The 26431-nt window shown below is 53.3% G+C and overlaps 1 protein-coding gene across 11 annotated transcripts in view; it reads right to left on the minus strand.

Moving 5' to 3' along the window:
* NCAM1 (neural cell adhesion molecule 1) overlaps window positions 1-26431 on the minus strand; it is a 91732-nt gene that overhangs the window by 22957 nt on the left and 42344 nt on the right. For 4 of the 11 annotated variants that reach the window (XR_010442745.1, XM_064732203.1, XM_064732208.1 and 1 more), the window contains exons 2-15: window positions 24858-24932; window positions 24340-24558; window positions 23407-23550; window positions 22433-22570; window positions 21796-21913; window positions 21126-21298; window positions 20335-20477; window positions 16315-16344; window positions 11539-11689; window positions 10616-10800; window positions 10189-10285; window positions 7999-8169; window positions 7255-7386; window positions 6047-6061 (exon numbers count right to left, since the gene is read on the minus strand). Coding sequence is in view for 10 of the 11 variants with exons in the window: in XM_064732203.1 (XP_064588273.1) it covers window positions 6047-6061; window positions 7255-7386; window positions 7999-8169; window positions 10189-10285; window positions 10616-10800; window positions 11539-11689; window positions 16315-16344; window positions 20335-20477; window positions 21126-21298; window positions 21796-21913; window positions 22433-22570; window positions 23407-23550; window positions 24340-24558; window positions 24858-24932 (1791 nt within the window). In the remaining variant the exon portion in view is untranslated. The remainder of the gene's footprint in view (window positions 1-6046; window positions 6062-7254; window positions 7387-7998; window positions 8170-10188; window positions 10286-10615; window positions 10801-11538; window positions 11690-16314; window positions 16345-20334; window positions 20478-21125; window positions 21299-21795; window positions 21914-22432; window positions 22571-23406; window positions 23551-24339; window positions 24559-24857; window positions 24933-26431) is intronic. The other 7 variants (XM_064732204.1, XM_064732211.1, XM_064732213.1 and 4 more) reach the window with 3 other exon arrangements.

Here is a 26431-nt window from a genome sequence, read left to right on the forward strand (position 1 = left end):
TCCAGGGACAGGGAATCCATCCCCAACAGGATCCAGGGACAGGGAATCCATCCCCAATGGGATCCAGGGACAGGGAATCCATCCCCAGTGGGATCCAGGACAGGGAATCCATCCCCAATGGGATCCAGGGACAGGGAATCCATCCCCAATGGGATCCAGGGACAGGGAATCCATCCCCAGTGGAGCTCAGGGACAGGGAATCCATCCCCAATGGGATCCAGGACAGGGAATCCATCCCCAATGGGATCCAGGACAGGGAATCCATCCCCAATGGGATGCAGGCACAGGGAATCCATCCCCAATGAAATCCAGGGACAGGGAATCCATCCCCAATGGGATCCAGGACAGGGAATCCATCCCCAATGAAATCCAGGCACAGGGAATCCATCCCCAATGGGATCCAGGCACAGGGAATCCATCCCCAATGGGATCCAGGACAGGGAATCCATCCCCAATGAAATCCAGGGACAGGGAATCCATCCCCAGTGGGATGCAGGCACAGGGAATCCATCCCCAATGAAATCCAGGGAAGGCAGCAGCTGCTGGCAGGGATGGCAGTGCAGGAATGAGGAAAAATGAGCCACCAGCTCAGCACTGAGCCCGAGCTCCCTTCCCAAATCTCTCCAGAACTCCCATTCCTCACCTCTGTCCCACCCTAATGAGGCTACTCCACAGAGCTCTGGTGGTTCCCCGCTAATTTGATGTACAGAGAATTAAACCCTTAATCTTTTGGGTGCTTGTCTCTGACAAGATTAAGGACAGACCATTACAGGCAAAGAACTGATGGCACAAAATGTAAAATCCATTTGTTACAGCCAAGCTCTCAATCCATTCTCTTCAAACACAGAACTCTGGGCACTGTGAAGGAGGGAGGTTCAGGAGTTGCTGTGAGGTTGCCTGGAAGGAAAATCCATGTTTTCTGGTCAGGAAGAAACCTCTCCCAAGCAGCAGTAAATTCAATATAACTGAGATTTCACACCAGGCAAGAGAGGCTCCTGTCCTCAGGAGAGGAGCTTTAGGTAAAGATCAAGGGCACAGTTAGCAGCATGAAGAGAATAAAATGGTTTGGGTTGGAAGGATTATCCACTCCTAGGCAGAGGCAATTTCCACTGGGTTGCTCCAAGCACCTTCCAACCTGAAAAAAAAATCCCTTTTTTCAACAAGCTGAACCATTGCAAGGCAAAGCAGGTCCCAGAGTGGAGAGAGCTGCAAGAAAAACGTCAGAACTGGCACAGAACTGATTCCTGGAGCAACCTCAGAGGGCTAAACCCAAGGAGGGACATTCCTGAAGCTCCTCCATGCCTCCAGACACCTCCCCCTGATCCCACAGCCCAGAGGCAGCAGAGAGAACCCCGCAGCCTCTCTGGGTTTCTGTCCCTGCCTCCCTGGTGCCCAGGGCAGCTCTCACTCCCCAACTGCTGCTGCTCTGAGCGCCAGGAGGGGCCAGGGGAGGGCACAGAGCCCTCCCAGCAGCAGCAGCAGCAATGAAACGAAGCAGAGCTGGAGCAGCATCTGCCCTGTCCCTGCTGCTGAATCCCCCATTTGCACAGGCTGCAGCACAGCCCAGCACACCAGTGTGGGCACACCAACAACAGCTCTGCTCCTGCGCACAGCCTGAGCCCCAGGGCAGGCAAAGGAAACTTCCCCCTCCTCCTCCTCCTCATACACACAGCCCCCACACCACCAAAACTGGGAAATGTTTATCATTAATTAGCTCTCAGCAGCTCTTCTGGGTGAAGATTCCTTTTTTCAGAACAAAATGTTGTGTAAAACACGGCCCCAGGTTTTCCCTCGAGGGGAGCTGTGCCCAGCCCACACAGGGGCAGCCAGGAGGGAGTCTCAGCCTGCTCAGGGATAAAGGATGAGGAGCAGAGCCTGCCCTTCAGCCTCTCCAGCCCATCCTCCCAGGCTGACAGGAATGAAAAGGTCTCTTCAGCCCCTGGGTGCAGCAGGGATTGGGGTTTGGCATTTGGAAATGAAAATTGCTGCATGAGGAACTCGCTGCTGTGGCCACTGGCAGGTAAAGGACATTTAGAGTCACCTGTGAGACCATGAAACGTGCCAGTCATAAATGCACTCATTAGAATTATTATAAATACATTTGGCTGGCCACACTCTCCTCTCCCTCCATCCCAACCCCCAGATCACCCCACACTTCATGCTTGGAGTGTTTTCCATTCAGAAAACCATTCCTACCCACCCAGGTAAACACCGCAGTGACCACAGACACACTCTGGGTTATTGCAAGGCACAGAAGCAGCTCCTGGCTTGGCAGAGACCATTCGTGACTCAAAGCACACACATGCACCAGGAACTCAGATCCTCACCGAGGGCTTTTCCTCTCCCCTGGCCACCCAACCAGGGCAGCCTGAATCCAGTTCCCATCTCTAATTCTATGGAATTCCAAATTCTATGGAATTTTCTAGAAGCCTGAGGCCCCTTTTAAGGCAAGCACAGCCCTGGGATCTCTCCTGCAGGGTATTTTTATTTTACCTCCTCATTTGCATCTTCTTCCAGCAACCAATATCCCTCATTTTAATATCAACTGTATCTCCCTATATTCAAAGCAAACTGAGCAAGGCAGGGCAGCAAGAAAATGATTTCATGCACTTCCCTTTTGCAAAGGCAGCTGCAACACTAAAATGGGGAACACTAAAGGAAACATTCCTTTTGGAAAGGATGATTTGGGAGGTTATTCCTCTTTCTCTCCCTCTCTGTGCTTTTTCTGAGCCTTTTATTCCCATTTTTCAGAAGGGGGGAGAGGGGCAGCATGCAGGGCTGTGAACATGCTCACACTGCACACCGCTGCCAGCAGCCAGCCCAGGGTGCCCCAGAGCCCTGGCATTGGGGACCCAGGGCTCCAGCAGCCCCCAGGGCAGGGCCAGCAGCCCCAGGTACTCACTCAGAGCCACGGGGCTCAGGGATGCAGCAGCCGGAGCTGGCGTTGCTATGGAAACACAAGGATGCACAGGGTGGGGACCAGGGGGTGACAGCAGGGAAACAGGGCACGGTTCAGGAGGAGGGGACTGAGGGGGACAGCCAGCCCTGAGGCAGGGCTGGGGCACCCAGGGAGCTGCAGAAATCCTGCCAAGCCCTGCTGCTGCAGGGAGGGGGTCCTGGCAGCCCCAGGGAATGAGGGGATGTGGGATGTGGGGTGATTGCAGCGCTGATTTGGGGTGATTGCAGTGCTGGTTTGTTCACAAAGGTATTTGGCACCAAACCAAGGAGATGAGGAGATGAAGGACATAGGGGTGATTGCAGTGCTGGTTTGTTCACAAAGGTATTTTGGTACCAGCCCCAGGAAATGAGATGTGAGATTTGGGATGAGAGCAGCGCTGGTTTGGGGTGATTGCAGTGCTGGTTTGCACTGGAGGTATTTTGGTACCAGCCCCAAGGAATGAGGAGATGTGGGGTGATTGCAGAGCTGGTTTGTTCACAAAGGTATTTTGGTACCAGCCCTAGGAGATGAGGACATATGAGATGTGGGACATGGGGTGATTGCAGTGCTGATTTGTACACAAAGGTATTTTGGCATCAAACTCAGAATGAGAGATTGGATGATTGCAGAGCTCTTGTACCAAAGGTATTTTGTACCAGCCCCAGGGGATGTGATGATTGCAGTGCTGGTTTGGGATGATTGCAGAGCTGCTTTGTACCCAAAGGTATTTTGGTACCAGCCCCAGGAGATGTGGAGTGATTGCAGTGCTTTTTTGGGGTGATTGCAGTGCTGGTTTGTACCCAAAGGTATTTTGGTACCAGCCCCAGGAGATGTAGGGTGTGGAGTGATGGCAGTGCTGGTACATAAAAGTACATAAAAAAATACATAAAAGTATTTTGGCACCAAACCCAGGGAATGAGGAGATTTGGGATGGTTGCAGTGCTGGTTTGGGGTGATTGCAGTGCTGGTTTGTACCCAAAGGTTATTTTGGCACCACACCACGCTCTGCTCTCTTTGAACACCTCTGGGTTCAAACCCCACCCTGCTCCTCCTCCAGCCTTTGTTTGGCTGCAGATTTGTAAGGAAAAGGAACTGAAGAAAAGCAGCAAATGGTTAAAATGAAAATACAAACCCAGGTCAACTCAGACACTCCTCCAATCTCCAGAATTCTCATCTGTGCCACTATAATCCATAATTATCACTAATTACCTCATGGAGAGGCTCTCTAAGATAGACAGAAACTTCTCTTTCTTACTGAGGGAAATTAAATAAATCAAAATGACTTCAGACTTATCCCAGCAGGCATTAAAAATGGTGTCAGGTTTTACATTCAGACAGAGACTCTAAATAATAGGGCAAGGAAAACAAGTGGCCTTGGTTAATGTGAGCTGTAAAATTCCTGAGACATCTCTGTGACCTTCAAATCACTCCAGAGGCGACAAAAATTCCTCCTGCTTGTGTCTGCCCCCAAAGAGGCGACTGGAGCCCCAGCAGAGGTGGAGAAAAGGCATTTTTGTGGTGCCATTTCAGGCAGGGTCTGAGAGGGGCTCTGGAAGGGAGCAGAGAACTGGGGGATGGTCCCAGGGCGATCCCAGATGCAGAGCTTCAAGGGCAGGATGGAATTGAAATGAAAAATGAGTTAAAAGAGGAAGAACTGTAACTTACCCTGCACTGGGGAGCACAGAGGGACGGGCAGCTCGCTGCCACATGAAAATAATCATAAAAAAGCAAAAGACTCCAGCCCAGCAGTGCTGGAATGTTGTGCCACGAGGCTGGGGCTGCAGCAGAGCTTTTCCTGCTCTTTTTCCCCTCCTTTCCACTGCATTTCCCCTTTTCCTGCAGCACTGCAGGGGATCCCAGCCCTGCCCTCCCTGGGGTTCATCTCCAGCTCAGAAGGGATTGCCCCAATGCTCAGCCTGGGCTCCAACCCTGACCATCATCACCCTCATGGCGTTATTTTAATTATTGCTCCTGGAATTAACAGGATCCAAACAACCTCACACTGCACAAATGTTCTGGGAATGCCTCCCAGCGCCTCCCTAACTGCTGCAGTTTGCAGCCCTGCCTGTCTGTCTGTCCATCCATCCATCCATCCTTCCCCTTCCTGCTCCCCTACATCCAAGCTTTGGTCCTATGCAATCTTTGAGGGGAAACAGCACAAGCAGGATTCAAATTCTGGGTAAAAATAAAAATATAAAATAATAATAATAAAATAATAAAAAATTTGAAGAAAAATATTAAAAGATCCCCTCCTGTTTTTCACTTCAGAAATCTCAAAGAAGCTTCTTCAAGCTTGTCCTTGTAATCCTGGGAGCAGCAGCAGCTCCCCACAGGGAGGCACTGATAAATGCAATAATGCTCACTGGGATAAAGAGGATTTTATAGCTCCATTGATCAGGTTTGATTGGAAAGGCACAAAGCTATGGAGCCATCTCCACTTTTCACTCACAATTACACAAATCCATCACATTCCCGACTCATTTTGCATTGGAAGTGGGAACATGCCATTTATTTAAAATTTAGTATGAGGTTTATTTATTTAATCACACAATCTACACAAGTGCTGGAAGACTGTCCAATGGTAAAATCATTAGTGAGAAGAGGAAAAAAAAATTGAATTTTTTTCCTTCAATTTTGTGCTTTCAAAATTGGGAAGATATGCAAAATGCTGAAGTTTTTGGTTGGCTCTGGTCTAAACCAGATCTGCAATTTGGCTGAATTGATTTCCCTGAATGATCTCAGCATCATTAAAATTGAACTGTTTTTAATGGATTCATAAATATGAAGCCTTCCACTACTCCACTCTGAGTCAACAAGCTAACTATTATTATTTTGATTATTATTATGATTAGATAATCACTACATTAAATATTCCAACTGCATGCTGTGGAGCACAGACAAAGAGTTAACCCCAATTCTGTTCTAGACAAGAGCAGAGTGGCTACTCCAGGGTCAGTGTGGTTAGGGAATAAACACTACCAGTTACTCCATCCTACAGCCCCTGAGAGGAAAAAGGCACTAAATTAAAAGAATTAAAAGCTGGAAGTGTTAGAGGAACACTCTAAAAACACAAAAAGAGAGACTGAAAGAAATGCAGAGAGCACTTACGTGGGTGAGGGATGCCTGCAGTTTATCCATGGAAGGGACACAGACCAAAAACGAAATAAAAAGACAGAAATAGACACACAGAAACAAAACAAAAAAATAAAATATAAATGTAGAAGATGTGAGGAGACAGAGAATATGGAGCTGGAAAATCAGCATCCCACGTGTGCCCTGCTGAGCAGGGATGGGCAGAGCTCAGGGGACTCCAGGCATGCTTGGGATGGGCAGGGACAGCCCTGGGTCCAGCACAGGGGTCTGGAGAGAGAATTCAGCTCAGGGTCTGGAGAGAGAATTCAGCACAGGGTCTGGAGAGAGAATTCAGCTCAGGGTCTGGAGAGAGAATTCAGCTCAGGGTCTGGAGAGAGAATTGAGCACAGGGTCTGGAGAGAGAATTCAGCTCAGGGTCTGGAGAGAGAATTCAGCACAGGGGTCTGGAGAGAGAATTAATTCAGCTCAGGGTCTGGAGAGAGAATTCAGCTCAGGGTCTGGAGAGAGAATTGAGCACAGGGGTCTGGAGAGAGAATTCAGCTCAGGGGTCTGGAGAGAGAATTAATTCAGCTCAGGGTCTGGAGAGAGAATTCCAGCTCAGGGCTGGGAGCAGCAGCCAGGGCTGGATGCAGGAGCAAAGGGACAGAACCAGGTCAAACTCCTCTCCCTGCCTGCTCTGGTCACTCCTGCCCTGCCCACTGCACCTTCCATCCTCTCCTCCCGCTCTCCTTCCCACCCTGAACAGCTCCCTGGGGTTTAACTCTTCCCTGAACAGGAGGACAGTGCTGGGCCACAGCAGAACATGGCAATGGCCCAGGCAGAGCAGAGCAGAGCCTGAGGAACCCATGGAATCCCTCCAGGGCTTCAGGGCATCTCAAACACAGCAACCCTCCCTCCTTTCACCTTCCACAGCCCAAGGCCAGTCCTGTGCTGGACACCTCAGTGTGGAAAACAAACCTTGTGACAGTGACATCACATTCTCTGTGACCAAACCCCTCCTCAGCTGCTTTTCCTCATTAAAATTCTCCCTGGCAGCACCAAGGCTGAGCTGCAAACACCAACCAGCGCACGCGGAACAACTCCTCCCTTCAAAGAAACCTCTGAATTACCAACCAAACCCAAAGCCACGGAGAAACCAGAGGGTGCAGCGAGGTCTGTGAGGGAGAAGAGGTGAGATCCATGCACGGGGAGGCTGCAGGGAGGCCGGCCTGGGCTGTACTTACGAACTGGCTGCGTCTTGAACTCGGCGGGCGGGCTGAGCTCCCCCACGCCCTTGCCATTGACTGCTGACAGCCTCACTGCATACGTGGTCTCAGGCTTCAGCCCCGTGATGGTCACTGCGCCCTCCACGTTGGCTGGGGGCAGAAAAAGCACAGAAAAGCTCAGGGCTCCAAAAAATAAATGAACAAGCTTTGGTTTTCCCCATTCGGGGAGAAAAGGGATAAACAGAGCTGGCTCTAGCCGGGATCACACCACCGCAGTGGGGAATAAAATAACAATTTCAGCTCCACATGGGATTGGTGGTGGAGGATTGAGCACTGGAGCAGAACTCTCCCTTTTACAGCCCTCCCCAAATCAGAATTATTTTGCTTTATTTGACTCCAGGATGGATTTTGTGCCACAAGCACTGCTATAGATCACCTCAACAGGATGGGTTAGCTGCTGGAATAGCTGAGTTTATTGTCCAAGGGGTGACAGATGAGGGTTGAAAAGCCTCCTGTGGGAAGCAGCAAGTGAAAACTGCAATTCCAAGCACAGGGTTCTTGAGCTCTCAGCAAAGCCCAACCCTCACTTCCAGCCGAAAATTCCACGAGACACTGACAGCAAGTATCTAAAATGTGTAAATATTTAAAAACGTAAAAACTTGTCTGGAGCCTCCAGCCTGAACCCTCCACCCTGCCTGGACAGGAAAGTCCATGATTTTCAGTGCTGCTGGGGAAGGAAGCAGTGCTTATTGTCACCCCTACCTTCCTTGGCATCGTAGAGCCGGGAGTGCCAGTCGCCCTCGCCCAGCGCCCTCCACTCCGCCTTGTACCTGAGGATGGGCACCCCGCCCGTGGCCTCGGGCTCCTCAAACTCCACCTGGGCGCTGCTGGAGTAGGGCTCCACCCTGCCGATGGAGGGCGAGGACGGCGTGTCTGGGGACAAGGGACAGCAGCGTGAGACACGGAGCTGGGCAAGGGGCTCAAACAGCACGGGACAGGGTGGGGCTGAGCCTCACACAGGGTTTAGAGATGTTAATTAGTGCAGGGATGTTAATTTGGGCTCCTCTCTAAGAGGGTGGAGACTGCCAGTCCCTTCTCCAAAAGGGAACAATGAGGGCAGTGCAGCAAAATTATCCCGGATGTCACTCTGTCCCCAGTGTCCCATGCACAGAGCTCTGATGTCACTCTGTCCCCACTGTCCCTCTGAGCTCTGGATGTCACTCTGTCCCTTGACAGGACACTGCAGTCCTGGCTGCCACTCTGGGCTCTGAGTTCTGGATGTTACTCTGTCCCCTCTGTCCCTTGACAGGACTCTGCAGTCCTGGATGTCAGTCTGTCCCCAGTGTCCCTTTCACAGAGCTTTGATGCCACTCTGTCCCTTGACACGACACTGCAGTCCTGGCTGCCACTGTCCCCTCTGTCCCTTCCACAGGGCTCTGAGTTCTGGATGTCACTCTGTCCCCAGTGTCCCCTCCACAGAGCTCTATGGTGGGAATCCATAAAACCAGAGGGTTTTGGGAAAGCTGCACAAGACAGCCCTCAGAGACAGCAGAACTGTGATTGGAGCCAAGCAGGAGCCATGAGATTGGTCGGCAGAAAAGTTATGTAAGAAGTAGAAAAGTAAAGACAAATAGAACAATGGTCTGTGTGTTAATGCTTGGCTAGAATGACTCCCTAGCTGCAGTAAAGTTTAAAGTTTATCTAGGGAGATATTAGGAAGTTCTAAGCTTAATAATGGAGTTTAATAATGCCCAAATGTGCCCCTGTGGCACCCTGGAGCCCTCCCAGGCTGGCCAAGCTCAGCTCAGCTGCTGTCAGGGGTTTTGCTGAGCTGGGGTGCCCAAACCCAAATCACAGCTCTGGGAGCACAGGGAAGAACAAACCCCTGGGTAAACGAGGGACCAGAGATGCAGAGCAGCTCCAAGGCAGCAGGAATGTGTGAACAGCCTCTCTGCAGGCAGGAGCTGCTGTCAGGGGCAGCAGAGCAGGGCCCCCGTGTCACCCTCCCTGTGTCACCCACCTGTGTCACCCACCCTGTGTCCCCCACCCTGTGTCACCCACCCTGTGTCACCCACCCTGTGTCACCCACCTGTGTCACCCACCCTGTGTCACCCACCTGTGTCACCCACCCTGTGTCCCCCATCCTGTGTCACCTTCCCTGTGTCACCCACCTGTGTCACCCACCCTGTGTCACCCACCTGTGTCACCCACCTGTGTCACCCACCCTGTGTCACCCACCCTGTGTCACCCACCCTGTGTCACCCACCTGTGTCACCCACCCTGTGTCACCCACCCTGTGTCACCCACCTGTGTCACCCTCCCTGTGTCCCCCATCCTGTGTCACCCACCTGTGTCACCCATCCTGTGTCACCCACCCTGTGTCCCCCACCCTGTGTCACCCACCTGTGTCCCCCATCCTGTGTCCCCCATCCTGTGTCCCCCTCCCTGTGTCCCCCACCCTGTGTCACCCTCCCTGTGTCCCCCATCCTGTGTCCCCCTACCTGTGTCCCCCATCCTGTGTCCCCCGCCCTGTGTCACCCGCCCTGTGTCCCCCGCCCTGTGTCACCCACCTGTGTCACCCACCCTGTGTCACCTTCCCTGTGTCACCCATCCTGTGTCCCCCTCCCTGTGTCCCCCTCCCTGTGTCACCCACCCTGTGTCACCCTCCCTGTGTCCCCCATCCTGTGCCACCCACCTGTGTCACCCACCTGTGTCACCCACCTGTGTCACCCTCCCTGTGTCACCCACCCTGTGTCACCCATCCTGTGTCACCCTCCCTGTGTCACCCTCCCTGTGTCACCCACCCTGTGTCCCCCTCCCTGTGTCCCCCACCCTGTGTCACCCACCCTGTGTCCCCCACCCTGTGTCCCCCACCCTGTGCCACCCACCCTGTGTCACCCTCCCTGTGTCACCCACCCTGTGTCACCCACCTGTGTCCCCCTCCCTGCTCACCTGCCTGCACCAGGATGAACTCGGACGACTCCTGCCCGATGCGGTTCACAGCTGTGCAGTTGTAGTTCCCAAAGTCATTCTCTGAGTCTGGGGTCACCTGTGGGGGCAAGGAAGGCTCAGCTGGGATCACAAAACCCTTTCCACTCTGCCAAGGCACCCTGAATTTAGCTGGGGAGAAGCTACAATAAAATCCAGGTGTTTGTGCTCTCAGAGCTGTCCAGGAGAGCTGCAGCGGGCACAGAGGCAAGCAGGGGCTGTCTCTTCTGCTACCTGATTATCTTCCAATTCCTGCTCTTCTTTATCTTCCACAACCTGATTTTATCAGAATTTACATGCCAAAACACCGCCCCAACTTCACTTCTACCAAGAGGACCAGAGAGAATCCCTCACCACCACTTATCTGATGGCACTGCTGGCTTTTCCTCACCTCCAGGTAACTTGCTGAGGGCGTGTTGTAGATCTTGATGTTGCTGTAGTTGGAGCTGGGCAGCAGCTGCCCATCCCGGAACCAGGAGATGACAGCACTGGGGTAGGCAAACACCTCACAGGTGATGTTCACCTGGTTCCCCTCCCAGGTGTACACGGCCACAGGGCCCTGCAGCTTGGGGGCATCTGGAAGAGACATTTGGGAAGAAAATTGGAGCCAGCGGAGCTCCCAAAAAAGCCTCCCTGTAAGGAACCCTTGGCTGGAGTCCACCTCAATGCGGGAAGGGGAATCTAAAATGGGAAATGGGAACTGTCCTCTCCTCCAGGGCCTGGGGGAACATCTGCTGCTGAAGGGCACAAAGGAGCAGCGTGGCAGGAGCAGACAGCAGGATGGGGCTGGGAAGGTGTTCCAGGGGAGAACCTGACTCCTGAAAAATGGGAGCGCAGCAGATCTGTGGAGAGATGCAAAGAGCACCCAGGCACAGAGAACACCCTGGAACCTCTCACACGGAGACTTCCACACCCTCACCCTCTTCATTTGACTCCCAACAAATGGGACTGCAGCAGATCCGTGGTGAGCTGCAGAGAAGACCCAGGCACAGAGAACACCCTGGAACCTCTCACATGGAGACTTTCACCAGCCTGAGCTGCTTCTCAACTACAGAGAGTTACTGCAGCCTCTGACTTGTAACTAATTTCTCTTTCTTTTCATCACTGTGTTACAGCCCTTTGTATTAGTGATTGTAATAGTGATAAATGGAGTATCTACCTGACCTTTTTTTTCCTTATATAATATAAATTGGTTTTTGGTTTAAATAAAAATACTTCTCATGCTCTACACCCTCACCCTCAGCAGTACCCAGGGGAGGGACAGGGAGCACAGGGAGGGAAGAGGGAACAAGCCAGCCCCTCCAGGGCACTTACACTGCACCTCCAGGTACATGGCCTGCGAGTCCTGGCCGATGGTGTTGCTGGCGGTGCAGATGTACTCGCCCGCGTCCGTGTACTGGATGTCCTTGAGCGTCAGCGAGGAGACGCGAGCGTGGCTGCGCACCACGATCCGCCCGTCCAGCGTCTGCGACAGCACAGCCCGTCAGGGGCGGCCCTGGGGCACCCAGGGACACCCCAGCAGGGCACACAGCCTGCCCTGGGATGGCACACTGCCTGCCCCAGGCAGCCCCAGCAGGGCACACAGTCTGCCCCAGGGTGGCACACAGCCTGCCCCAGGCAGGGCACACAGCCTGCCCTGGGATGGCACACTGCCTGCCCCAGTCCAGGGACACCCCAGCAGGGCACACAGCCTGCCCTGGGATGGCACACTGCCTGCCCCAGTCCAGGGACACCCCAGGAGGGCACACAGCCTGCCCTGGGATGGCACACTGCCTGCCCCAGCCCAGGGACACCCCAGCAGGGCACACAGCCTGCCCTGGGATGGCACACTGCCTGCCCCAGTCCAGGGACACCCCAGCAGGGCACACAGCCTGCCCTGGGATGGCACACTGCCTGCCCCAGGCAGCCCCAGCAGGGCACACACTCTGCCCCAAGGTGGCACACAGTCTGCCCCTGGCAGGGCACACAGCCTGCCCCAGTCCAGGGCAGCCCCAGCAGGGCACACAGCCTGCCCTGGGATGGCACACTGCCTGCCCCAGGCAGCCCCAGCAGGGCACACAGCCTGCCCCAGTCCAGGGCAGCCCCAGCAGGGCACACAGCCTGCCCCTGGCAGCCCCAGGATGGCACACAGCCCGTCAGGGGCAGTCCTGGGCACCCAGGGACACCCCAGCAAGGCACACAGCCTGCCCCAGGATGGCAGCCCCAGGATGGCACACAGTCTGCCCCTGGCAGCCCCAGGATAGCACACAGCCCATCAGGGGCAGTCCTGGGCACCCAGGGACACCCCAGCAGGGCACACAGCCTGCCCCAGGATGGCAGCCCCAGGATGGCACAACCCCAGTCCCAGGATGGCACTCACCCTGCCCCAAGGCAGCCCCAGCAGGGCACACAGCCTGCCCCACAATGGCACACGCCCAGCCCCAGAGCAGCCCCAGGATGGCACAAACCCTACCCCAGCCCCAGAGCAGCCCCAGGATGGCACAAACCCTACCCCAGTCCCAGGGCAGCCCCAGGATGGCACAAACCCTACCCCAGTCCCAGGGCAGCCCCAGGATGGCACAGTGGTACACAGCCTGCCCCAGGATGGCACAGCCCCTGGCTGAGCCAGCCCCCAGCACTGCAGATTCCCCACCTGAGGCCAGGTGAGAGCAGCAGGGGCAGCTCTGGCACTGTGTGTGCAGGGGCTCAGAGCACCCAGGGCAAAGGGATCCAGCTCTGGTTAAAAAGTTTTGCCCGCATGCAAAGAGGGAAAAAAAAAAAAGGAAACCTCCCCAAAAGCTTCCAGCCCTTCCTGTCCCCTCAGCAATAATGGTTTTATCTCAGTGCCCCTGGAATGGGGAAGGAAGAACAGATGCAGAGCCCAGAGCTGAATCAGGCAAAAGGAAGCTCAGAACTTTCACCTGAACGTGGCACAGCAAGAGAGGAAAGGGCAGCGAAAAGGGCAAGAAAGCCTCCAGAGACAGCCCTGCCCCGAGAAAATTCCAGAACCATTTCCCACCCCAAGACAGTGTGGGGATGCCACTGACAGAGAGGAACAAGGAGTGCAAAATCCCAGGGGACTCCAAGGGACTGCACCCACCCACCAGCCCGGCTTCCCTCTCCAGTTTGTCACCAAATCCACGAAAACACAAAGCACGGACTCCTCTCTCCCTCCTGCTGCTCCTGCCTCAGCCTGGAAGCTCCAACGCCCTCCTGTAATTTCTGATTTGACACCAGGGAGTAAATCTGGCACGCTCAGGGCTGTGCCTGCTGCTGCATCCTGCCACCCTCCAGCAGCATCTGTTTCCTTGGAAGGTGCAGGACCAGTGCTGAGAAATGAGGAAAAACCTGAGCATTTCCAACAGCCAAGTGCACAAAAAGCATCTCTGGTGTCTCAGACCTCTGGGCCTGAGCCTCTCTCTGTGCTGAGACTGACAAAGTCTCTACAATAAATCTCTTTTGTCACCTCAGTTAGCTCCAGCACCAGCTCATGGGCACCAGGCCAATCTCAAATGCACAAAAATCGCATCTTGTGAGGGCACATAAACAACAACTGGGTGTATTTCTCTCCTCTCTCCTGCAATTCCCTGCTGCAATCCCTGGCCAGTGCCACGAGCCACAGACTCCATCCCTGCCCTGGAGCAGTTATCCACGGACATGTGGGGCTGTGGGCATCCTTTCAGAGCCTGACATGAAACCACAGTGGTGCCACACCACCAAAATCTGCTTTTATCTCATTGCCCTGCTCTCTTCTGAGTCTGGATTTCCCTCCCAACCCCAGCTCACTCCAGCAGCACCACAGCTCCAGACCTGGGAATATTCCCAGTATTTGTCCCTGGGACCTCACCAGAAGAGTGGCAAGGACAAAACAAGTGTGGGATCACCAGAGGTGATTCTAGGAAAGGCATTTTTACACCCAAATGCCTCCTGCCTTTCTCCAAGATCCACCCCAGAGGAGAGCCAGGAAATCATGCTCAGGGAGGACTCCATGAGCAATGCAACTCATTCTGGAAATAAAGCTCTGGTTTGTAATGCAAAAAGGCAAAAGGAAGAAAAAGAGAGATCAGGAAGAACACTCTGAGGAAGAGAACAAGCCTAGCCAAGAAAGCTCATTGAGGTTTTCTCTGTCCCTGCTGCAGCCCACAGGGGGCTCTGGTGCTGGAGACAGGACAGGCAGCGATTTGGGAGCCAGATGTTGACATCTGCAACCCTTTTACTCAAATCCCCCAATTGCAAGGATCAAAATAACAAACTCCTAGTGCTGGGGAGAGCAGCTCGGTGAATCACCCCTCAGAACAGAGCAGGATGTTCTCTCTATTGCCAATTATTGCAATTTATCCTATTGCAGGCATTTCCCCCAATTCTGGCCGTGCCCTGGGGCACAGCCACTGTGAGCACAGCCCAGGGCCAGAGGGGACAGCAGAGACAAATAAACTGCATTTATCTCCTTCCCTTCATCTTCTGGGGCTTTCAGCTTTCCCAAACAAGGGATAAATCATCCAGGGGTAATTCTGCACAGCCCTGTACGCTCCTCACTTCCCAAACCCCACAAACCCCTGAAAACCCCGAGCCAGGCAGGAACTGCACTGAGGAAGAGGAGGGATCTCTCCTTGTCCTTTTCTTGGAGAGCAGTGTTTGATATTTGTATTTAACTGCAGCCCTGAACACTCCTAATGCTGCACCCATTCCCAGTTACCAGTCTGGGTGTACCCAGAAATGCTGCCAGGACTGACTTCACCTCCTCACCCGAAATTCCTCCAGAAAAAATGAAATATTTAATGCCAAACATGCCCTGACCTCCATCCTGCTGCTGGAATCCACTGCTGAAAGCCCCCAGGCAAATTTAAAGCAATTTAAAAGCAATTTTAGAGAGATATCCTGCACCCCACTGGGGTATTTTAAGACACAGAGGCAGTAAGAAATTTAGAGACAGCAAACTTAATGGTATTAGTGCTCATATTAATCAAAAGCTGGAGAGAGAGAGCACAGAGCAAACACTGGGGCAGGGAGGGGACAGCTGGGACAGGAATTCCTGTGTGTCCTGGGGAGATGCAGCGGCTCAAATTCCAAATTCTCCAGCGCAAACTGCTCTGAGAACCTGATGCCTCCACCTGCCACAGCCCCAGAGATTATTGTGAAGGGAGAACGGGCAGCATCTCCCCATGAAACACAGCTGGGGGGTGCTCAAGTTACAGCTTCCCTTTGCTCAGCCTCTGGGATTTAGGATGGCTTCAGAATGATTTAAAACATCAGAGCCTCCACGAAGTTGATCCTAAAAATACAAATCCAAGTCACCCAGTTCTGACAGCTCATTTTGTTCTCCACCTGACCCCTGTTATTTGCTTGGGAACTTTCCTTCTGGTCCATTTTGAAGCAAAAGGGCTACAAATCAGCTGTATTATTATTATTATTATTATTATTATTATTATTATTATTATAGCACAGCACTGAACGTGAAATAAAATCAAACCCCATTTGCACCAACCCCAGTCCCTGCATTATCCCACCTCCCCCTCGCTGACCCTTAAAAACCAAAGACAAATGGAAATAATTGAGCAATTTGGAGCATTTTGTGCAGAAATGCCCCTGGTGCAAGGTTTCTCTGCATTGCTTTGGAAATGGAGCATGATGCAGTTTCCTTCACACAGAAGGTCAAACTGAAGGAGTGCCATGAGCAAATAGGTGAGTTGGCTGGAGCAGAGGAGGCTTTCCTGGGCAAAAATGACTTTCCCAAAATACAGGTTGGTGCTAATTCTTCCCTCCCTGTAAGAGAGGATGATTCACACTGGCAGCACAGAAAAAAAATGGTGAAAAGAGCATTTTTACATTTGCTTTTCATTTGAATTGCCTTTCCTTTCATTTTTAGGTGACGAGCAGAGTTCCTCACTCCCAACACAGCCACTTTGCTCATCCAAAAATTGCATCACTACATGCCAAGCAATTTCTACCTCTAGAAGCTGCTCCTTGTATGTACTGGTAATTTAAGTGGGTCAGATTAATGCTTGTTTAGTTGGTTACTGCACTAGAGATTTGTTAATCTGTGATGCTTAGAAGAGAAACCAACAACCAAGAACCTAAAGAAGTTTTGCTAAAGCTCTGACAATCTGATACCTCTTGTTTCTCGGGCCGGGTCCACGAAGCCTGGAGAGAACAGATATAGAACACAACGACAACGACAGAAAAAAAGCAATAAAAGTTTGTCAAAGGTTGCTTTCGGTACCAGTGTCTGCAGCACATTGAGCTGTGTGCACATGCAGGCTCCAAGCTGAGCATCTCCTGCGTGTGGGGTGGGGGATCACAGCTTCCCTCTCCCATCAGTTTCAGGCTGGAATTCACCATTTCACAGCCTCTGCTTTGGTTTTTAAATGGCTAAAAAAGGCTGCTGGCACCTCGAGGCTGACTGATTACATCAGGGACTGTTTCCTTTGAACATCTCACCTTTCCTACACACCTCTGCCCACTGAGTTGCTCTGGGCAGCCCCAGTGTTGTGCCCCTGGTCTGTCTGCCACCCCACACTGATTAATTAACGCTGATTAACGTGCTCATCATGCATTTGGAGGCCTGGTTCCATGCAGGAAGGAGGAGCAGCCCCAGCCCCAGCTCCCTGTGCTCAGGGATGGCAGCACCCAGCCCCAGAGCAGTGAAACATGCCCAAAGCTCACTGCAAAGCAAATATTTCCCACTGAGAGAAAGCCAGCAGCAGCAAGGACCAGCTCCCTGTGGCTCACAGGTTGCTGTGTTCCATTCCCCTCTATAATTTATATTTCAGCTCTCTGTGATTGGTTCAGGAGTCAAGAACCACCAGGGTGGCAGCACTGGCTGAGAGGCACAGTGACACTGTGGGGGTGTCACAGCACACACGGGTGACGGGGATGGAGATGGAGGCTCAGGGAATGAGGGGCAGCGACAGAGCCCTGCTGCCAGGGGACATGAGACAGCACAGATGGGACACACAGCTCTGACAGGGCTCAGGGACAGCAACGGGCTGGGTGGGGATGGGACAGGAGCTCCCCCCAAACCTGCAGGAGGCACAGGGAGCCTGGTGGGGCAGCCCTGGGGGAAGGCCCAGTGGCAGCACAGGGGTTAAACTCAGTTTGGGATGCAGGAGGGAGAAATCAGAGCTGATCACTCTGCTCTTTGATGCCTTTAGTGAGAGGATGCTCCCTTGTTTTCTGCCCTGCAGGGAATGGTGAGCAGGGAGAGAGGCTCTCAGGAGATCCAGCCCTGGAGGAAGGATCAGGGATGTGTGTTTGGGATGCAGGAGGGAGAAATCAGAGCTCATCCTTTCCTCTGCTCCTCGCTCCTTTGGTGAGAGGATGCTCCTTTGCTCTCTGCCCTGCAGGGAATGGTGGCATGGCTGGTAGAGCAGCTCTCAGGAGATCCAGTCCTGGATAAAGGATCAGGGATGTGTGTCTGGGATGCAGTAGGGAGAAACCAGAGCTGACCCCTCTCTTCCTCGCTCCTTTAGTGAGAGGATGCTCCATTTGTTTTCTGCCCTGCAGGGAATGGTGAGCAGAGAGAGCAGCTCTCAGGAGATCCAGCCCTGGATAAAGGATCAGGGATGTGTGTCTGGGATGCAGGAGGGAGAAACCAGAGCTGACCCCTCTGCTCCTCGCTCCTTTAGTGAGAGGATGCTCCTTTGCTCTCTGCCCTGCAGGGAATGGTAGCATGGCTGGTAGAGCAGCTCTCAGGAGATCCAGTCCTGGATAAAGGATCAGGGATGTGTGTCTGGGATGCAGGAGGGAGAAATCAGAGCTGATCCCTCTTCTCTTTGATGCCTTTAATGAGAGGATGCTCCATTTGTTTTGTGCCCTGCAGGGAAGGTGGGCAGGGAGAGCAGCTCCAGGAGATCCAGCCCTGGACCAAGGATGTGTGTCTGGGATGCAGGAAGGAGAATTCAGAGCTGATCCCTCTGCTCTTCACTCCTTTATTGAGAAGATGCTCCCTTTGCTTTCTGCCCTGCAGGGAATGGTGGCTGGGACAGCCCAAAATCTGCCAGGAGACACAGCTGAACTAAATCCTCCTTTTCCTTTGGGGCTTTGGGTGGGTTTTCCAGAATGTTTTGGGAGTTGAGGCATCTCTACACCTCTAGAAACCTACACTGAGGGATGATTACAAGATCAAACAACACAAAGCAAGAGAGAAGCATTCTGGATAACAGAAACCTTCAAAAGTAAGCTTGAAAATTCCTAAAATAGCATTGTCTGTCCTGCACCAAAGACCATCCACTTCCCTGTGCTGTCCCAGAGAAAGAAAGTGGAGAATAAACTGAATAGATGCATTTGGAACAGAATATTTAATAGAATTAAATATTCTAATAGAGTTTGTAGTGGAGTATTTATAGAGCTGTTCTGACCTCAGGGTTTTCTGGACGTCTGAAAGGTTTCCCTCAACTCAGAGCACAAGAGAGAGAATGAGAAAAGTACAAGACAAACCAGAACAAAATGCACACACACACACACACAATAATCCAGCCTAGCAAGTGCAAGGGACATGATAAAATAATGTTTGCCCTGAAGGTTTGAACCAGCCCATGAGCACATGGCAGCACCTCAAACCTTGGCTCTTCCCCCATCTCCAGGTGGCAGAGCATGAACATTCCCCTTGCTATTGATCACCCACCTGAGAGCAGCAAGCAGAGTCTCAAAATCCAGCAAAAATGAGTTAGCAGTTTTGCACTGGGCTGTGATGATTAACTGGGCTCAGAGTGGGGCTCCTCTACCACTTATTCAGCTTTTGCATCCCCTCCCTGCCCCAGTCTGTCCATGGCTGGGATCCAAACCTCCCAGCCAGCAGCTCTGCAGCCCTTGGCACCTCCCAGGGCTAACAGAGACAAACCCATGAACAAATAACCCCAAATCCTGCCCAAACAGGTGCCCTGGTCAGGCTGCAGCTCCTGCAGGACTGGAACCATTCCCTGCACACTGCAGGGATTCACAGCAGCCCTGGGATCCAAGAGATGCTGGGAAGGAACTGAGCTGGACAGCTCTGGCACCCTGATTAATAAACTTACACATGGACAACGAGCGGAGGGGCTGACGTCATGGGGGCAATTAAAAAAGCTCATTTAGGAGCTGCAGGGCAGCTGTGGGGAGCAGGGACAGTGGACAGCTCTGTTGCTCCCAGACTTTCAGTGCCACACTGAGCCAGAGGCCCTGGCATGGCCAAGGCAGCTGAGCCCTGAAGCATCATCCTGTTAATAGGAGATTATTAATTAGCAACAACTCCTCACTCCTGCCTCTGTCTAGGCCTGCTCTGGCTCCAAATTCTGCCTCCTGATCGCTCATGAAACATCTCCAGTGCAACACCAGCAGCACACCCAGCCTGCTCTAATTAAAGCAGCAATAACAACACCAGCACTCTCTTTCAAGAAGGAAAAAAACTGCTAATTATTTTTGCCTTTTAAGAACAAGATGGTGTTGATGGGATCAACAGAACAGGTGAGCACAAAAGGCAGGCAGGCTTTTGTGCTCTGGGGATGTGCAGTGTCACAGGGCAGCAGGGATGGACAGGCTCACTGTGGTCCTGGAGAGGGGCAGCCCTCACCTGCACCTGCCTGGGTCAGGGGTGCAGATGTTCCTGCAGCTGGAGGAACTGCTCTGAACAGGCTTTGGGGTGTCCACAATTGAATCCCCCCGGTGAACACAGCAGGGATTGCAGGAGGACTCCCCAGCTGCTCAGAGCCCAGGTGGCTCTCACAGGAGGGCACAGGTGGCACTGCCCCAGGTGTGACACCTGTGGCACTGCTCAGGGTGTGGCACTGCTCCAGGTGTGCACCTGTGTCACTGTCCCAGGAGTGGCACAGGTGGCAGTGCCCTGGGAGTGCCACCTGTGTCCCTGCTCCAGGTGTGGCACTGCCCCAGGTGTGGCACAGGTGGCAGTGCCCCAGGTTAAATTATGGAAAACTCCTCCATAAGGAGGAGAGGAGAAGGGGCTGGTCCCTTTGAGCTGCAGTGCAATAACTGCATGGAGTGGCAGTGCCCCAGGTGTGTCACTGCCCCAGGTGTGCCCCAGGTGTGTCACTGCCCCAGCAGCAGCAGAGCCCCCCGTGCCCCCATGCAGTGCCAGGCAGTGCCAGGGGCTGTGCTGAGCCCCCCAGGCCGGGCAGGGCTGCCCCTTCCCACCTTTACCTTCTCCTCGCTGCTGATGTTCCTGCTGGAGCTCCTCCAGGTGATGGAGGGGATGGGGTCCCCCGAGGCCTCGCAGGTCAGCGTGATCTGATCCTCCAGCTCCATGGCTGTCTTGTTCTCCACGTAGGTGATCTTGGGTTTGGCTGGGGAGGGGGAAAAGGAGCCATGGCTTAGGGGGGGCTCAGGGGGGCTCAATGGGGAGAGCTGGGACCATCTCCAGCCAGCTGGGGAAGGAGCATGGGGGCTTGCACCTTCCTGCAGAGGGGAAGGACCTGGAAAACCTCTTGTGCTCATTCCCACAGCTGGGGCTCCAAGGAGGAGCCAGTTCAGAGGGTACAAATGTTCACCCCTGGGATTGCCAGCTCCCCCTTCCACCTCCCTGCCCAAATTACCCTTTGCCAAGGGCTTGGGCTGCACACAGGGCAGGGAGAATTCCACATTCCCCAACACCTCCAGACCCTTGGGAGGCAGGGAAGCTCCTGATTCACCCCTTCAAGCCTGAGATCACTCCCACAGTGCTGGGGTGAGCTCACCTCCCCATCCAGGCTGCAGCAAGCCCCACTAAAACCCTTCCAACAGCAGCTTTGGTGGATCAGGACTCCAGGAAATATCCTGGAGGGCATTTCCAGCAGGCTGTGGGTCTGACCCAGAGCACACAGGAGCTGGGCTGGACAGGATGGATGGCTCCAGACAGGAGCTCCAACACCCCCAGGATGGCAGAGGGGCACGGGCACAGCTGGCATGAATTAACCGGGACAAAGAGCTCCCCCAGCTCCCCCCAGGGCTGTTACCAAAGACTTTGAGGTGGATGGTGGCGTCAGCCTCCCCAGCCTTGTTCTCAGCAATGCAGATGTACTCGGCCTCGTCGCTCTTGTCCACCCTGTGGATCACCAGCTCGGAGCCGTCCGAGTTGAAGCTGTACTTGTCCTCCTCCTCCTCCACCTCCTCCACGGGCTCTCCATCCCTGGGGGCACAGAGCACACGGGGCTGTGGGGGCAGCAGCCAGCCCAGCCTGCTGCAGGCCTGCCCATGCAGTTATTGCCCTGCAGCTCAGAATAACCAGCCCTGGGCTGCACAGTTCAGCTTGGTACCCATTCCCACCCCTTCTCCTCTCCCTGTGGGCTCCAAAGCTCAGGTGCAGACCCATTCCCACCCCTTCCTGCCCCAGCTCCCACCTCCTGGCACACCACAGAGCTGTAACCCCCCAAAAGCAGCTCCTTTCCTACCAAGGCACCACTCCAAGCTGCCATCAGCCTTTCCAGGTCAATCTGTGCTGCTAACCTTCACCAAAGGCTGCAGAACTCCAAGAACAGAGTCCCTGGAGTGGTGACCACACCTGGCAGGGCAGTGCAGGGAGCTGGGAGGGGACACGGCTGAGCAATGGGAGCACTGAAGGAACCCCTTGGTTTGCTTTGCTTTAATAAATTGTTTTTATCTCAACCAACAGGATCTGATCCTTACTTGGTCCAGGACACGGTGGGCTCGGGGAAGCCATCAGCATCACAGGCCAGGGTGACAGACTGGCTCAGGTTGGCAGTGGCGTTCATGGTGCTCTGCCTGGCACGCACAGAGGGCGGCACTGCAAGAGAGCAGAGCCAGGGTGAGCTGGGGAGCACAAAGGTGTGAGCCACGGGGAGCCCCTGGGCACCTCTGGGGGCACCCAGAACCCTGTCAGCACCATCACCTGCAGGGTTTGATCAGAGCTGAGGCATGGCCAAAGGTGTGAGCCACAGGGAGCCCCTGGGCACCTCTGGGGGCACCACTCACCCAAAAACCCTGTCAGCACCATCACCTGCAGGGTTTGATCAGTGAGACTGAGGCACAGCCAAAGTCATCAGCACAGGATAGAAAGGGCAATGGGTGGGAGACACAAAAGGAATCAGTGTGGTGGCCAGAACCACCCGTGAGTGCCACCAAGCTCAGCTCCTCACTCTAACCCTCAGGTTCCTTGAGGTGTTATTCTCCTGTGAACACCTGGCAAACACTCCCTGTGTCCCATGGCCATTTTACTGGACACAGCAGAGGAAGAGGAGGGTGTGAGTGTGAGGCAGCAGCTCCTGCAGCAGCCTGGGCTGAGGTGCTGCTCCCAGCCCCTCACCATTGACGATGACCTGGATGTCCTTGAAGTTGATCTCCCCCCGGGCCAGGATCCTCCCCTCACACCTGTAGGTGCCCTCATCTGTCTTCTTGATGCCTCGGATCTGCAGGTAGTTGTTGGACAGGACGATGAAGCGCACTGCAAAGCACAAGGAAAGGCAAGGGAAGATCACTCAGCCTCTCTTTCCTATCCTTTTTCCTTTTTCCTTTCCCTTCCCTTCCCTTCCCCTAAAATCTCCCTCCCCGCCACAACTGGAGATGCTGCTGGAGCTGCCCCTGCCCCTGCCCCGGGTCAGTGCTCAGGGAGGTGAGCAGATCCAGGGGGACACAGCAGACCTGGCTGAATGATGGGGAGCACTGAAAGAACTCCTTGGTTTGCTTTGCTTTATTAAACTGCTTTTATCCAAGAGGATTTTCAGCCCCAGATTCTCTCCCTGGGTGGGCTCTGTGCTCCCAGCACAGCAGAAGGTGACCTCAGCCCCACCATGAGGTCCCACAGACACGTTTGCACTGCCTCACACCATCCAGGGAGCAGTTTGGGCCTCATCCCCCTGCCCAGGGGCTCCAGCCTCGCCACCTGTGTGCCAGGTGTGGGACACCTGCTCAGCTGGGCTCAGGGTCTCTGCCAGCCCCTCTGGAGCAGTTGGGAATAAAGGGAAATGTTCCTGCAAGGAGCTTCCAGCCCCGTTCCTCAGGAAGGTGGAGGGTGTCACAACACCCAGCTCTTCTGTCTGATGGCATTTCTTTCATCTGTATTTTTTATCCAGCATTCCTTGGCTGATTTTGGTGCCAAAGCCTGGTGGCCACTTTGGTGGGGATGTGATTGTCCTGCCACAGGCAAACCACAGCAAACCACAGCACCTGGGGTGACTCAATGCACATCCAAGGCCTTGGGTCAGGCACAGCTGCTCCTCCTGTCCCCTGTGAGCACCAGCACTGTGTGTGGGAGGGAGATGGACAGGAACAAGGCCTCACCATCCTTTTTCAGGATGACATCCCTGCCTTTGTGCTTCCAGATGATGGTGGGGGGCAGCGAGCTGACCACGTCGCACACGATCACAGCGTCGTCCCCTTCCTTGAACTCCTGGGGGGTGGGAGCGTTCTTGAACATCAGCTTTTCTGAAAAATGGGAAAGGAGAGGTCGCTGCAGCTTCCTCAGCACAGCTGGAGCAGAGAAAACCCCAAACCCCAGAGATCTCCTTGTTCCTGGGGAGGATCAAGGTCTGAGTGAATCACTGCCCACAGCACGCCTGTCACCCTGATATTTTATAAAAATCCCTTCGCCAGGACTTCTTCTCCTGGGAAGCTTCAGCTTCTCCCTGTTTTGCTACTTTGGGATGTGATTTGGAGAACTGTTTACCCAGCATGTGAACTGTTTTAATTTAATGACCAATCACAGCCAGCTGTGTCAGACTCTCTGAGTCTGTCACGAGTTTTTACTATCATTCTTTTTTAACCTCCTGATATATTCTTTCTCTACAGTTTAGTACAGTTTTAGTATACAATTTCTTTTAATTTAATAGAACATCATAAAATAATAAATCAGCCTTCTAAGAACATGGAGTCAGATTCACTCATCTCTCCCCTCGTTGGGGTTGCTGCAAATCCAACACAGGGGACAAGGAAAGAGCCGGGGGGGCAAGAAAAGAGCCAGTGGGGAAAGGAGAGAGCAAAGGGGCAAGGAAAGAGGAAGGGGGGCAAGACAAGAGCGAGAGAGGCAAGGAAGGAACCAGGAGGGCAAGAAAAGATCCAGGGGGATAAGAAAAGAACCAGAGGGGGAAAGAAAAGAGCCAGGGGGGTAAGGAAGGAGCTGGAAGGCAAGGAAAGATCCAGGGGGGCAATGAGAGAGCCAGGGGGGAAAGAAAAGATCCAAGGGGCCAAGACAAGAGCCAGGCGGGGAATCCTTACGGAAAATCTTGACGTTGACGGTGGCCTCGGAGTCGCCCTCCTCGGGGCTGCTGACCACACACTTGTAGATGCCGGCGTCGTCAATGTTGGCGTTGTAGATGGTGAGCGTGGACGAGGAGTCATCGTTGCGCACCACCGAGATGCGCTGCTGGCCCGGGCTCAGCCGCTCCCCGTTCGGGGAGAACCACGAGATGTCCTTGGACCTGGCCTCCCCGGCCACTGCAGGGAGAGAGCAGGGTGAGACAGGCCAGCCCTGCATGGCCCCAAACCCCACAGCAGCAAACAGCAGGGTGAGACAGGCCAGGACTGCATCATCCCCAAACCCCAGTGCTGAGGGGCTGACTGACCCCACAGTTCAGTGAGACAGCCCAGGACTGCATCATCCCCAAACCCCAGGGTTTGCCCCAAACCCCAGTGCTGAGGCTCTGAGTGACCCCACAGCAGCAGGACCATCCCAGCAGGGTCTGTCTCACTTTTAACTGAATCAATGAACCCAGGGGCCTTTGGCCAGCACCCACCTTGACATAAGAAGAACTTGGACTCTCCAACGCTGATCTCCCCCTGGCTTGGAACAATGTCCACTTGGAGAGAGGCTGGGAAGGGAATGAGCACAGTCAGACACGGGCTGTGGGCTCCAGCAAAACACCTTTGCCAGCCTTACAGTCCCCAGGGATCCCTCATTCCGTTTACAGTCCTGGATGACATCTGTATTCTGATCTGAACTGCTGGTTTCAAACACCAGAGGAAGGTTTTAAACAAGAGAGAGGTGTTTTAAACACCAGAACAAGGTTTTCAACAGGAGAACGAGGTTTTAAACACCAGAGGAAGGTTTTAAACATGAGAAGAAGGTTTTAAACAAGAGAGAGGTGTTTTAAACATGACAGCAAAGTTTTAAACACCATAACAAGGTTTTCAACACCACAACGAGGTTTGAAACACCAGAAGAAGGTTTTAAACAAGAGAGAAGGGTTTTAAACACCAGAACAAGGTTTTAAACACCATAACAAGGTTTTAAACACCAGAACAAGGTTTTAAACCCCAGAACAAGTTTTTTAAAACCAGAAGAATGTTTGAAACACCACAGAAAGGTTTGAAACACCAAAGGACAGCACCTCTGCCCATTCCCATTTACCAGCCCCTCCCAGAGCACACCCACGCAGGCCCAGTGCCCTTTTCCCCCAGCACCATCCCTGCCTCCTTCCTCATTGCATAAATTATGACCCATTAGGCAGAAAATGTAATTGGATTCTGGCTCTCCTCCAGCTATAGCTTAATTCCACAGCAGATCTGTGGCCTAACAAGCCCGGGTCAAGTTGAATTTGAGGACGCCAAAATCGGTTTTCTTTGGAAAACACCCTCGGTGCTTTCATGTCGTGCACGAAAAGCTGAAAATCTCTCTCCCAGAGCAGCTAATTTTACCTCCAGACCACAGAGGCATTATTCCAGCTGCCAAGCACACCTGGGGTTGTGAGAAACAAGCACTGGTTCAGAAATTAAAACCTGGCAGTGCGTGCCAATGGCAACACTGCTTCAAGTGCTGGGGAAACACTTGGGCTGGGGGTCAGGCACTGAGCCTGGAGCTGGGGGAGCTCTGCCTGCCCTCGGGGGGAAAGCACAGCAATATCAGCATTTTCTGAGCACGTTCTCTCAGCCAACAACCCCTCTGACACAGGGGGAGGCTGTTCTCTCTCTCCAGGAGAAACACAATGGGGGCTGGGATAGCCCCAGCCACTGCCATCTGCACCAACAGGTCCCCACAACAAGGGGCTGTGCCTGCTGTGAAAAATTCATACTTTATGATTGGCTTTTGGCAAATATTCAGGTGAATATTATATGTGTTATGTTAAAGTTATGCTGTGGTAATTTTCTTAAGTGGTGTGTTAAATATAGTTTTAGGTTATAACATAATGTTACAATAGAAACGATGCTATGTCAGATACTTTTTTTAAAGAGAGGAATGAGGTACTCTCACTGAGATAGCAGCCACAGGACACCTGAATCTTTCAGGGAAAGAGAATTTATTGCTCCCTTATCAGAAGAAATGAATTTCTTCCTGCCTCGCTCAGGCTTAATGACACCGTCAGGATTCAGG

The sequence above is a fragment of the Zonotrichia leucophrys genome, chromosome 24 (genome assembly GCF_028769735.1).
Source record: "Zonotrichia leucophrys gambelii isolate GWCS_2022_RI chromosome 24, RI_Zleu_2.0, whole genome shotgun sequence".
Classification (NCBI taxonomy): domain Eukaryota; kingdom Metazoa; phylum Chordata; class Aves; order Passeriformes; family Passerellidae; genus Zonotrichia; species Zonotrichia leucophrys.